At 34.6% G+C, this 14,563-nt stretch overlaps 1 protein-coding gene across 1 annotated transcript; it reads right to left on the reverse strand.

Annotated features, from left to right (window-relative positions):
- Nucleotides 1–2,159: 2,159 nt before the first annotated feature.
- Nucleotides 2,160–11,411, reverse strand: LOC132187282 (metal transporter Nramp1). The gene is made up of 14 exons (XM_059601546.2): nucleotides 11,317–11,411; nucleotides 10,898–11,053; nucleotides 9,471–9,549; nucleotides 9,338–9,378; nucleotides 8,663–8,741; nucleotides 8,453–8,557; nucleotides 7,529–7,638; nucleotides 7,165–7,346; nucleotides 7,010–7,079; nucleotides 6,128–6,301; nucleotides 5,851–5,955; nucleotides 5,208–5,339; nucleotides 4,165–4,260; nucleotides 2,160–2,649 (listed from the first exon to the last, which is right to left on the reverse strand). Exons 2-14 carry the CDS (start codon nucleotides 11,018–11,020, stop codon nucleotides 2,308–2,310), a joined length of 1,638 nt encoding a protein of 545 aa, XP_059457529.1. The 5' UTR covers nucleotides 11,021–11,053; nucleotides 11,317–11,411; the 3' UTR covers nucleotides 2,160–2,307.
- Nucleotides 11,412–14,563: the final 3,152 nt, after the last annotated feature.

Here is a 14,563-nt window from a genome sequence, read left to right on the forward strand (position 1 = left end):
TTGTTTACATTTTTTAAATACTTTTTCTTAATTCTCAAAGTTAAATAAGTATCTGAAATGTGATGTAGTAGATGTTCGGATGAAAAGAACCCAAGAGCAAAACCCTACGAGTTCACTAATCAAAAGCTAAAGCATTTGGGCTTACAGTTCACGCCTGTGAAGCAATGCGCTTATGATACCACCAAGAGCTTGCAAGAAAAGGGTTTCCTTCCAATCTTGACACCCATAAAAAAGTTAAACCCTAACCTTTAGTCTTTTTTGGCTAAGAGTTATAGCTTGATGACTTTTAAGCTAAAGGATATGGCTAAGGCTTATAGCCTTTAATTTGTAGTCTTTAAGTCTTTTTTACTAAGAGGTACTCCTATGTTTGGCAGGTTCTTCTACATGTTGTAAGAAATTCCTCAATAAAGTGTATTCCTTGTAATTTGAATTAAACATAGTTATGGGTGCTCCATAATTTATTCTAAATAAAGAATTATTTCTGAAATTAAATTTTTTTCTAATTCTTATTCCTTGATGGGAGGAATAAATTAGGTATAATTCTAATTGCGGGTACTTTACCTATATGGATAGCTATCCATAAATAAAGAGCCATTGTTTTCCATTACTTTGGGTCTAAAGACTTTCTATTACGGACAAAGGTTCTTTGATTCACTTTAGCAAGCATGGTTAGAGGTAATTCTTAATCTCTTTTCCACCGCATATTTTAGCAAAATAAATGTTTTTGTATGCAAACATGTGGTATCAGAGTTACCATTATGCTATTTTGTTCAGCATCAAGTTTCGCTGTTGATTCTCGGTTGCATGAGTTATTATTACTCAATTTTTTGATTATGGATTTACTGTGAACCTTATCGGTTTTGACAACGTTCATCCATTCACATATTGATTAAATGTGTAATGATAAAAAGCATGAAACTTTATTTTGTCTGGGTGTTTTCTGTAGTAATCGTTGGTCTTTATGTGTTTTAATTGAACCAAAGCATGAAACTTTTTTCTTCTGAGCAAATCGTTGCTCCTTTCCATGAGTTGGTAAGTTGAATTTTATGTGATGGTTTTAGCAAAACCAAAAACATTTTATGTGCCTTACTAGAGCTATGGTGTGATGAGAAGTCCGAAGAACGAGCGGCGTCGGTGCCCTTGTGGGTGCTGTTGAGTTTTTTTTTTTTTTTTTTTTTTTAATTAATTAATTAAAAAGGTTGGAGAGGGAAACCAATTATAAGTATTCTACCTGAGTGTGACCATAGTAGCACCAACTCACAGGGGACTGTTCAGGAGGGACCTACACAGCAGAAATCGCAAAAGCATTCTCAAAACCAGCCGAGCCATAACTTAACCGTCTGCCCCACCAGGGTATCAATGAGAACCAAGGTGGTTAATACTAATTAGGCATAGAGATTCTCCATTGCGGAGATTCGAACCCATACCCTAATACTTATCTATCCACTTTAAAATTTTCTTGGGCCATTGAACCACCACCCTTGATGGTGTGGGTGTTGTTGAGTTGATAGCACCACCGTCATGACCAAGGTGCGGATGTGCGACGACCCATTGGTCCTCGCATACGGTGGCTCCATCTGCACCATTCAATAGTGCTGCCAAGGCCTCTAATATGTGCCTCGCTAGCACAGATTTGCGGTGACCGCATACAATAGAGCCGCCATGGGATGAGTGGTGTTATGAGAGTAATGCTACAAGTCTCTCTTGTGTTATTCTTGTGTCCCTCCAAGAATGATGTAACTCTTAAAATCACCATTAGACTTGTAATTGATCACTATTGAATTTTGATCAAATAGTGATTTTAAAAGCTACCTCATTTTTTTAAGGACACAAGAGTAACACAAGTATGACTTCTAAAATTACTTATGAGCATGGGTGTCCAAAGGTTGAAGAAAATGTCTAAGGCAAAAGGGCATGAATTTGGGAGATTAAAGCTACTGCTTCTTCTAAATTAATAGGCCTATAAATCCTATGAAACAGGTTAACCATCAGGGACTGGGGCTTTAGTAGGGCTTAATTGGGTCAAGGCTAACAACATTTATTTTTCATCAGGGGTTGCACAAAAGATTTAGTTCTCATCATCAGTTATGACAGGATGCAGCAAGTCATACAAATCATTATCAAAGGAGGATTTGGTGGAAGTTAATTTACACAAAAAAAAAAAAAAAACACTTCAAATTTATTGTCACCTTTATTGCAACATAGTTTTCATCAGTAGAAATTAGCAACATTGAGGTGCATCCCTTTAAGTAAAAACTACAAGTCCTAGAGTTTCAGCCTAGTTAATCTAGCCTACCCAACTAACCATCAGTCAAGATCTTCTGTATTTCTTCTCTGAGGCAACTGCATGCTCACTATATCTTCTCTTTGTAGAGAATACATTGATGCATTACCTGCCTCATTGCCCACTTGTCTACTTTCAGGAGTTATTAATGCCAGAAGGGGCGTAGACTTCTTGTTACTGCGGAAAACCAAATATGTAATTCCAGCCAAATAAATTCCTATGCCTGCAAATCCAAATATTCCGAGAAACACAGCAACCACAAGTTTGAAATGGCTATGAAGAAGCAACTTGATGAACCCGGTCACGAGATAGTATATATTTATGGCCATGATCATGGAACCAACGAACCAAGTGACAGCTGAAATCTGCAATAGAAGATGACAGCAAATTAATCAAAAAATACTGATAAAATGCGGGAAATGGAAGCCCTCCTGGTCTGATCACTTTTTAGGAGTTGGAGCACATGTCACAATGTTATGTGAATAACATGTAACAAGATAGATTGTTAAGTTTTAAGAGAACTTAGACCTTTAGACAAGCATAAAGTTTGAAGATAATTTTCTGCATATCATCTTTATGTTAAAACACCACTTATCCCAAAAAGAATAAGTTGATAGAAAATGTATAATTTAATTGTTTAATTTATATTATAACACTCCTCCTCACGTGTGGGTTCAAATTTTTCCTTAATTAGTGAGTCTCAAAACATGGAATACTTAACTGAAATGGAAGGTGAATGATGGAGTCAAGGTTCGACCTCATGATATTTGAAACGGATACTCACTTTAAAGTGAGTAAATAGAATTCCGTAATCGATCTCATAGATACATATAAAATTCTGCGGAAAGCTGTATTCGATGAAAGTCGTATATATGAGTTGGAGGGTATAAATTTCATAACACTTTTCGCTCAAGATCTTCTCTGGTATCATGTTAAAACATCACTTATCCTAAAAAGTTTAAGCTTTTAGAACAAATGGAGTTAAATCACCACTTGAAAAGCTTAAGTTGATAGCAATTGATGAATTTAATCATTTAATCTATATTTAAACTCCCTTCTAACATGTGAAACCCAACATATAGAATATTTAACTAAAATGGGGGATGAATTGTAAAGTCGGGGTTCAAACTCAAGACATTTGGTTCTGATACCATGTTAATCATCATTTATTCTAAGCGCTTAAGCTGATAGGAATGGATGAATTTAATCATTTAATCTGACGAATTTAATTACTTAATCTATGCTCTAACAAAAGATAACTCTCCTTGTTTAATCAATCTACTCTAGGAGCTTCATGGGATACATGCTTGTGAGTGCTCTCCTGTCAAGCCAATGGCCTCCACCTGCTATAGAATTCTACTTTCATAACACACAATGTCTAATTGGTCAGAAATCTATCCCTATCTCTCTGCATAAAACACTTTGTTTGGAAATTCTTACATAAATAGGCCAGATGTCTAACTTTGAACAGTAAGATAACACACTGTCTAATTGTTCAGAAATCTATCCCTATCTCTCTGCATAAAACACTTTGTTTGGAAATCCTTACATAAATAGGCCAGATGTCTAATTTTAAACAGTAAGAGAACTACTTGAAAGATCCCCAAAAAGATTTCTATTGGAATGTTCACATGTGAGTGATGCGATTGGTTAAGTGGTCAACTCATACAATAGATAATACTGATAAAAATCAGTGGTATGATATTATTGGGTTCAAACCTAATAATTTAGTCTTTTGGCTAAGTGGTGTACAAGTATGTTGTAGTAAGCTCTCAATAAAAGACTCTTCAAGAATTAAAAACTCAAATATATGAGACCTAATGCATGGATCAAGTATGTAAGGGAATGGCAACATAAGTTGCCACTCATATAAATCATACCGTTTTAGAGTTTGCATACGTCCCCATCTTGGTCTTACTGCTGGTGAACTTGAGAAGCGGGATGAGAGCAAAAGGGAGCTCAAATGATAAAATCATCTAAAAACACACAACAAAGTGAAATGCGAATAAGAACAGAATTCAATTTTGTGAATAATTGCATGTTGAAAAGTGAAATTATGATGTCACTTTTAACCAGAAATTTAAGCCTGCCAGTGATGCATGCGAAGAAGGACAACTTCTAATCATTTAGTTTTAAAGTAAGGAAAGTCTCTAATGGTGTGGGGCTTAAGTTCTATGTGGTATAGCAAGGGACAATAATGGCGAACTAAACAAGTTTCCACATCAATTTATTTGCCTGAGAAAATTTTAAGCAGAACGGTTTCTAGCTTCGACTTACAAAATACACTTTTCTAATTCCAAACGGTCACTGAAACGTTTGCATTCATGGGGGAAAAAGCCTAGGCTACATTTGAATATTGGATGGTTCAATGTCTTATAAATGGCATCCAAAGATAAAAATAAGCCATAATGAATCAGGCTATTGACGTAATGAGAGACATTTAAGAATTGGCATATGTTCATGTTAAAAGTCTTTTGAAATAATATTACTTCATTATTTTACTTATCATTTGCAAGATGGCTAGAATTGTCTTTTTACAAGAAATTTCAAAAGATGAATATGAGATGAAAATGGTGCATGCAACATCAGGGAAGCAGTTAAAAGCACATCAAAGAAGCCTGGGACAGTTATGGACAGCAATCAACAATAGAATAATTTTCATTTACCACAAATATTGAAATATGTAGTATCATTTATATAGAAGCATTATCTATGCATTTGAAACTAAGTCAAAGATTAACTCTAATACAACTACTGTGATTCAGAAATATATTATTATAAACATATGTCTTATTAGCTTTTAATATTTGGTACAAGATACCGATACAATGCTCAAGATGTTTCAAAGTGAAATCAATTCAGGTCGGAATAATGATCCCATATTTTGGAAGTAAAAGAGAAATGACAGTCGAGAGTATCTTACTGATGCAATGATAATTAGCTGTCCAGCCCCACTAGAACCACCAATTAAAGCAACAATTAAACTAGGGACTATAGCCAAGGAACGAGTTAACAGGTTTCGAAGCCATGGCTCCAGTCGTAAATCGAGAAATCCCTACAAAAATAAGATGAGCCATGCCAAAATAACTAGTCATGATCAGGGAACTCAACCAATTTAGGTGGAATCCATAAATAAATAGCAGTTATATAGTAATTGCTGAAAAGCATCTAACTTATCGAAGCATTGATTCTTGCAAGACTTATAAGCTGAACTTGACACAGAAATTTTACTAATAAGAATCCAAATTCTAAATTACAGACCAGGAATGTCAACCATGAAGCAAATATCCACAATTTAAGTTACTAAAACATAAGAAAGGAGGATTAAAAATATAGTTTTCTTCTTCACCGGTGCTTCATTCTATGAGAGGAATCTGACAGAATGTAACTGTAACATCTGTTATTAAGAAATAAGGCTAGATGAAATAAAACCAACTTCATTTTTTAATTTCAAATTCCAAAACAGAGAACTTTTTGAGGTCCAAAATTTAATATTGTCATTTGGAAAAATAGAAGAATGGAAGTATTCTCAGACTACAGACTATTACAATCAATTAGTCGAATACCTGCATAACATATTGCCCTGCATATGTTCCTGTTATAGTAGAACTCTGACCTGATGCGAGCAAAGCAATTGCAAAAAGTTTTGAGCTCCAACTACCTAAGACATTCTGTAAACAATAAATAAAGATCAGGATTACACATCATCTGCATTAATAGTGATTCAGTGAAAAAAAAAATTGAAACTACAATATGAAAACTGAGATTACATAAGCATCATCAGCATTTTCTGTGAAAAACCAAATGCCAGGACTGAGAACAACAATTGGCTAGGTCACATACCCTTAGTAAAAATGAGGCTTTGTTCAAGTCCAAGTCCTCGCAGTTCTTCTGATCTTCCGCATTCAAATTTGAGGAATTACAAACCGAGCCACTGACGGAAATAATGGATACATTAATGAGGAAAGCCACCATTAGCGCAAAGGCACTCTCTATTAGATAGAATCTGCAAGCCTCCTGTGAAATATTATGTCATCAGATGCTGGTCTACCATATTTCCAGAATTCTATTTGCAGGAACCAAAATGATAAGTATCTCCATTAAGTATATAATTGCCTCTAAATGAGCCTTAAAGAGCTGGTTTGATTCAAGTATGCTTCCTAATTAAAGTTGTAGGGCTTCTAACCAAAAAGGGAAAGAGAGAAGGGAAGGAAAATTTATAAAGTTTTATGGCATTGAAACACATTTCTATCCAGATAAAGTAAAAATGATGGAAGCATTAAAAGAAGGAAGAGCGGTTTAAGCATACAACTGATACATTAGACTATCATTTGTAGAAACGTGAGTATATTACCCAGGTGAACACCATCTCATGCCAGTCCCTCAAACAAGAACACACACAACAGAACTAAAAGATTAATCTGATTAAATTTTCCAACCAACAAATCTCTTTACACAGAGGCTATATGGTAACAAAAATAAATGCCTCTAATAATATATGGCTAAACAAAGAGACTTAGGAGAGTCGAAAGAGCCATATCAATTGATTATGACAATTTTGGATTATTTTACATTTGTAAGGAGACTAGCCTGAATATTAAATGCTTGATTAAGTTTTAAACAATAATGTACAGTATGGTGATATCTTGAGCACAGCTTTATATAAAAATAAAAACAGAGAGAGAGAGAGAAAAGTTAAAAACTTGTCTAAGGTAAAACATTTACTTTGATGCCGCGAACAGATCGTGGTATCTTCCTCGAAAGCACCAATGCTGAATGAAGGAAGAGATTGTGCCTGCAGCGAGTATACAAAATTAAATGAAAATGAGAAATACATGGGGGGAAGGATGTAGAATTTCTGGAAGATATGAGAAACATACGGCATAACCATCGCACCGAGGAGTGAAATTGCAAGGCCTGTAGCACCATTTCCTTTGAGTTGGGGAACAAAAAGACCATTTAAGACTTCAGTAGCAGCAGGCTTTGCATAGCCAAGCTCAGCAAAAAAACATGCAGCAATCGTCATTACAAGAAATGCAATCAAGAATTCAAGTTTCCTGACCTGTAAACAACGGAAAAATAAATAAAAGAGAAATCATAAAGCATGATTTGCTTTTACCTAAAATTTATCTGCATCAATTACTGTTATTACCATATATCTCTTTGGGTCAAATACATTAGGTATATTACTATTCCAAAGTTCTAAACCAGTATATATAGACTATTGAAAGGATATCAAGATACCCCATATTGCTGTAACGCTAGAAGAATCAATGTACTAAGCCCTGTCAGAAGAACACCACACCATATGGGAATGCTGAAGAGCATATTCAATGCGAAGGCTGTACCAATCACTGCAAATAGGAAGAAGCAGAGTCAGAATGATTTGGACAGCTATAATTTGAACAAAATTAATAAAGCAAAGCTTCATAGATTTAGCACACCTCATATTTCTGCCCATCTTAAACAGTTAAAATCAAGTATGAGTTATATGACTAAAGAAATATACGTACAAAAACACATGCACATATACATTATACATACATCAAGATTTGGAATAATGAACAAAATATCTGCTTCCACAAAGTCTGTCTATCTCTAAGAAGATATTAGCCAAGTCCATTTGCATTTAACATAAATTCTAGGAAAGGTAGATGCATCAATGTTGTTGTGATATGATTAATAATGATAATGAAATGTTACACCAATGAAAAAATGCATAGCATGAGATTAACATGGCTATTACGTCTAGCATGGAAACCAACCAAGAAAAAATCAAAAGAAAGCATTTCCTTTTTATGTTAATATTTCTCAATCCTACAGTCTAACACCAAAGAAAACATCCGAAAGAAATGTACCATGACAGAACTCTTACAACCAGATTTCTCTTAATTACTATCATTATCCTCTTTTGTAAGGATCACAAACACAAAAGCTGTCTGATACAATATGAAAATAACCTATATTTAGCAAACAAATAAATTAAGAGATTACATATGGATGGCGAAGGTGTAAAATAATCAATCAAAGTGGGAATTCCTCAAAACTCTGTTTGAGTAATCGATAAGGCTAAACGAAAGTCCTCAGATCCATATACAAAAGGAACAGATTCTAGGAAAAATAAGATAGAATAAATTGAAAAATAATGCAGTAACCTCAAAGCCTAACCTTCAGGAATGTCACACGCAACAATAGCAATTTCAGCAAGAACCCAGAGGATGAAGTTTGGCACCCTAGCATATTCAGCTCTACAGTGCTCCGCTAAATGCTTTCCTAAAATCACAAACCAACACATAAAAAGAGAAGAAAAAAAAAAGGCAGATAAGCAGATAACTGGAGGGATACATACAGTAAAAAGTAGACTAACATATCACTTGCCTGTGACAACCCCAAGATTGGCTGCTAGGGATTGAATAATAAGAGCAGCGCAAGAAGCCACCAATATGATCCAAAGTAGCTGAGAAAAATCAGTAATAAAAATAATAAACGATAAATAACAGAACATTGAAAAATAAAACAATCAGATACACACACATACACAAACAGAGAGAGAGAGAGAGAGAGAGAGAGAGAGAATTCCCCAAGGAAGAGTATATTCTGTGAATTTTACAAAACAAAATGTATGTAAAGCTATAAGAGTGAATACCCAATAAAGCAGGCAGGCATGCCCCAATTAGGTACCATGATTTGCACAGTGGTACATCCTAGAGAAACTTCCAATGTGTGGAATTGATTTTTAAAATGGGTCCATCTAGGATCTCCAATGAGGCATATATCAGCTACAACAAATGTATTGCCATTAATTCCATGTCCTCGTTTTGGTTTCACAGGGAAGATATGGACAAAAAGCCCCATAGCAAGATAGCTATCATACTTTTTAATGTATGGCATTTTTAAGGTGGAAAACCTAGAATGAAAAGAGTTCCAAAGTTTACTTGGCATGCCCCTTCTAACAGAGGATATTTCACGACACCAGTCACCTCTTCTTCGGAAACACAAAATTCTACTAAAATTCAGAGGGAAATCAACTACCTAAGAATATGACATACACACCTCATACTTGAATTTTGCTCCTGCCTGAAGATCCGTTTCAACTGCGAGTACAGCAAATTACAAGTATGGTACACATGTTTGTTAGCACATAATTTATGGTGGCGCGTAAGGAGAAGAGAAATTACAATCTTACAATTCCCAGGATCAATATATGCAATAGAAACAAGAAACCCAGGACCCATGTATGCAAACAAGTTTTTCCAACTTCTCGTCTGCCAAAAAGAGATACAAAGAGCCACAAAATAATCAATTTCCATTAAAATTTTAATAATATCCACAAGAGTTCCAATTGTAAACCCTAAATCTAATCATCAAGCAAATTTACACATAAACAACCTTCAGAAAGAAAAGGAAGAAAAAAAAAAAAAATTGAAGGCAACAATTTCTGCAAAGCTGAGCACCAACGGCATTTGAGGCATATCTTGCTCAAAGCTGTGAGACAACGGCACATTAAGATTGTCTCACAAGCAATGTTCACAATGAACAGCTATATTTTGGGAGAGGCACATTTGCTTTAGAGGTCTACAAAGTTCATTAACTCATTCACATCATAAAGTGTAAACAGTCAATCTGTGTTTAAACTAGGTCAGCTCCAAGTTAAGATCCACCGAAGACCAAAGGAACTCAAAATCTCTAATCATATAGTTATCATCCGTATGTTCACTACAGTATTTCAGCTCCTACACTTGGCAATTTTTTTTTTCTGGCATTGAGAAAACTACAGGTCACAAAGTGATGCTACATATTTAACATTAACAAGTTAGATCTGTATCATGCCTGACAGAGATCCTGTGCATATTGCAGGAGTCTTTTTCCAGGATTTCTTAAGTGTTCCATCAATTTATCCTCTTTGTTGCCACTGTAAAGATATTAAATTTTACAGATCGTTTGACCAGGTAAGATTTGTGTTTCCAGGTCCCTAACTTATCAGTATCAGGAATTTGAAGATGTTTCTCACTGATGTCACCAAACTAACGTGTAAGAAAAAAGAAAACTTCATGCTTTTACCAAAGAAGTTTTTTTTTTTTTTTATCATTTTTCCATCACAATGATCTCAAATTCACTAAGCAATGAGGTTAATATCACATTGAACTCTTTCAACCAAGTCAATACTTTACTAGATTCACTTCCATACACAATCCTGAGTGTGACCATATCTCACTTCCACCATTCGGGTCTTTCTCTCATAAGGATTTCCCGCAAAAACACATATTCTTACAACATGTTTCTTTATTTTATGCAATCCTACAGTAAAATGGAAAAGAAACAGAGAATAGGCTGTAATCTCAATTCAGAACAGCCAAAGATAGTCAACCATTATTAACCTTCTCAAATATCAATCAATGTTCTTTATGTTAGACTATAAACGTGTGACATATAACATAACTGGACGTCTGGACCCCAACCCAACATGTTATATTGATACCTCACTTTACTTCAGAGATTTCCCCAGGTGTTCGTGATTAATTTAATCTCCCTCAATCTATCAATTAGCCATCATTATTTCCATTAATTTGTACAAAAACAATAGTATAATATCAAGTAACTAATCAAACTCACATCAGGAACAACAATCTGCTCGGCATCCGAGTTCTCAATCAGTGGCGCATTTGAAAAACTCCGGTTTCCAGTGCTAGCAATGAACTGTGGCTGCTGCCCAGAAGTCGCACCTGTTATAGCCATCTCTCTTCCTCTCTCTTCCTCTGCACAACACGCCTAGACCAAGAAACGGCAAACTTCAATCGGTAAATCATATTCACATCACAGTTCAACTAGTGCACAATTTCAGCAGTGAAAACATATTTATGAATTCCCACAAAAAAAAAAAAAAAAAAAAAAAAAAAAGATTTGAAACGTTGGATTTGAGAAGATGGGAAATTCAAAAACAGATGCAAAATACAATTTTGGGTTGCTTTTCTATGTTGTCTTGGTAACCAAACAGCGGGTTACGAGAATGATTTGACAGAAGATTCACAAACCTTGAATTTCCAGAAGATGTGCTTAAACGACAACGTTATTGAATAATATCTCTCTCTCTCAGGCTGTCCCTGAGACTGAAACTCACTGCTACTCCATTTCCATTGTCCCAAGTCACATATTTATCGCATCTCTGTCTTTCTCTCTCCTTTTCTTTTATTTATTATTATTATTATTTTTTTCCTGAGCACCTCTCCTTTTCTTATTCGTTTCTTGGCGTAAGAAACTAAAGATTGCCTTTTTTTTAATCTCCAGAACGCACGTGCAGTATCTTTCGCTCTCAAAACTCCCTAAAGATAACAATGTTTGACTTTATAAGTACACATAATTTGACAGAGTTATGTTAGACTTTTCACTCCTATTTATTATGCTGATTTATAGGCTTGACTTATATATATATATATATATATATATAAATTAATTATTAAATTTATAAACTTACATAGTCTTCACACAAATTTAATGATGAACTCCTTTCATTTGTATTAACCTGGATCATTTCTCTCTCTCTCTCTATATATATATATATTCAAAGTAATTAATATTATGAATTATTTAAAATAAATCATATTTACTGATACTTCCTATGTTAAATAAGTGCGAAGAATAATATTCTTCAACTATATTGAATTTTTTATTTTAAAAGATTGTTTCATTATAAGATTGGATTAGAGATGTTAAATATTAAATTGTATAATAATAGCAAATTTAACAATAACAAAAAAAGGAAAAAGGAAAAGAAAGTGTTGAATTGTTGATTGATGTTGAGATAAAACAGAGTTTATACCTTACAATCGGATTTTTAGTTTCTAATTGTTTTTTATTTTTGTTTTTGTATTTGAACTACTTATGTCTTAGATCTAATCTGTACGAAATAGATATGTTTCTTAAATATAATTGTACATGGGTTAGCGGAAACTTGAAGTCATTTTTACGATTTTGTAACCTTCACAGCTTTTGGCTATGATTTTTCAGAGTTGTATGCTCAGTAATGTAAGAGCATTATACTCGTGAAATTTCATCAACAAAAGTTTCATATTTTTCAAAAAAAAAAAAAAAAAAAAAAAATAGAGTTTATACCTATTATAAGTCGAATATCATTCAACTTTTTTCAAAAAGTAATGCTATAAGTCTTCTTAGAGTTTCTGTAGAGTCATCTCAAATGTGATATAACTTTTAAAATTACTGTTGAATTTGAGATGTAATTTATTAACTTTTGATCTATTGGTAATTTTAAAAGTCACGTCACACTTGAAATAATTATAAAAAGACTCTAAAAAAACTTATAACATTACTCTTCGAAAAATTTAGTGGCCACATATTCTCATTATCTCCAATTGTGGACGTGATAGAATGATTTCATTAGGAAAATCCATTATTTTTTTATTACGACAAAATGACGGAAGATATAACAATAACATTTTGAGAAAGTCCATTTTATTTTTTGTCTTTTTCTCATTCAAGTTTTTTTTAAAAAATCAGTTATTATATAAGTCTAACGGATATAATAACTGATTTTTAAAAAGATTGAAGGGAAAAAAAGACAGAAAAATACAAAATAAGCATTTCCTTAATATTTTATAAAGGAGGCCAAAAGATTTTTGTAGGGCCAGTGATGTGGTCAGAAGGGAACAGTAGTGGGCGGTTTGACTTTGATTCGGTCGTAGGTGTCACTGTAGGGGACAGCAACTGCTACATATGTACCCATGTTATGTAGGGCCCAAGACATGTACGGACGGTTGAGATTCGGTGATGTGGCTGCTGAGGGAGCTGGATGCACGGCTGAGAATTTGTACTAGAATGGGTGATCCGATTGGTTGCACCATGTCACCATTCAAGGTGGAACGTATGCCACGTAAGCCACGCACTTTGATTGGAGCAAAGTAGTACAGGCTGTACAGCCGTGTGTGACTGTGTCGATCACACTCAGCATATTCTTTTGTCTTGATATGTGGGGCCCAAGACAGTTCGAGCAGGTGAAATTGGCATGGAATTTGGTTGATGTGTCTTGTGTATTCTATTTTATTATAAAACTATTCTTCACATTTATTTATTATATTTTATTAGATATTAGGTTAATGTAACGATGGTTCAAAACTTTTTGATTAATCAGAAACATAAAAGTTCGGAGTAATTTACCTTACGAAGTTACGTACTTTTTGTAAACACTTCTTAATATTCAAAATCGTTCACTTTGGTGTATCGAACTTTAATTTCCTTCCACTTTTTTCATTCCGTTAAAATTTTTTTGTTAAATCCTAACAGAAATGTGTGAAATTACTAAAATACTTTTATTGAAATTACTCATTCCACCATTTAATTTAAGTGCAATATGTAATAGAAGGAAAAAAAAAATGGAAGGAAATCAAAGTTCAATACACCAAAATGAGAAACTTTGAACAATGAAAAAATTACCCCTTAAAGTTTTGAACTATCATGTTTATTAATGATTTGATCAATTAAAAAAACGCTCTCTAGGTTTTCTGTCGAAACTTAGAGGAGGTGAAAACTATCTTCAGATCTGAGAAGATTGTGAAGGCATCAATCTGCGAACAGCAATTTCAAAATTCTGATTCATCTGTTGAAACATGGGGAGCACCACGGAGGAATTATCAAAGATGTGGAACAGGCTACGCTTATCGGAGGAAGAAGAAAGTGATGTGGTGGTGTAAGAAGACGTGCTGGAAGAAGGAGTGAACAGGGGCTCTAATTGCTTGGTGGGGCGGTTGATTGTGGACCGAGTTATAGCGAAAAGCACTTTTAGGGGTATGCTGATGAGAAGATGGAGACCAACAGGGGAGCTATCTTTCAAAGTAATGGGAGAGAATCTATTCCTTCTGGATTTTGAGAACCCTGGGGACAAATTCTTGGTGCTTGAAGGCCGGCCTTGGGTTGTTGATGGGATTCTATTCGCCATTGAAGATTTCGATGGAATTTCCACACCGGCCAGTATTGATTTTGAGAATGTTACCTTTTGGATCCGGATGTACAACTTGCCGCTAGCCTGTATGAGTAGAGTTGTGGGTCAAAAACTGGGAGCAACCGTTGGAGAAGTGGTGGAAGTCGACACCAATGATGATGGTATGGGTTGGGGAGAATTTCTGAGGGTAAGAATCAAAGTTAATGTGTCAAAACCCCTCGCCAGGGGACGCACGTTGAAAGTAAGGGGACAGACAATTTGGATTGCTTTCCAGTATGAAAGAATCCCTCTTTTTTGCTTCAGCTGTGGTGTTATTTCCCATGGTCGTA

The sequence above is a fragment of the Corylus avellana genome, chromosome 6 (assembly GCF_965113065.1).
Source record: "Corylus avellana chromosome 6, dhCorAvel1.hap1.2, whole genome shotgun sequence".
In the NCBI taxonomy this organism is placed as follows: Eukaryota; Viridiplantae; Streptophyta; class Magnoliopsida; order Fagales; family Betulaceae; genus Corylus; species Corylus avellana.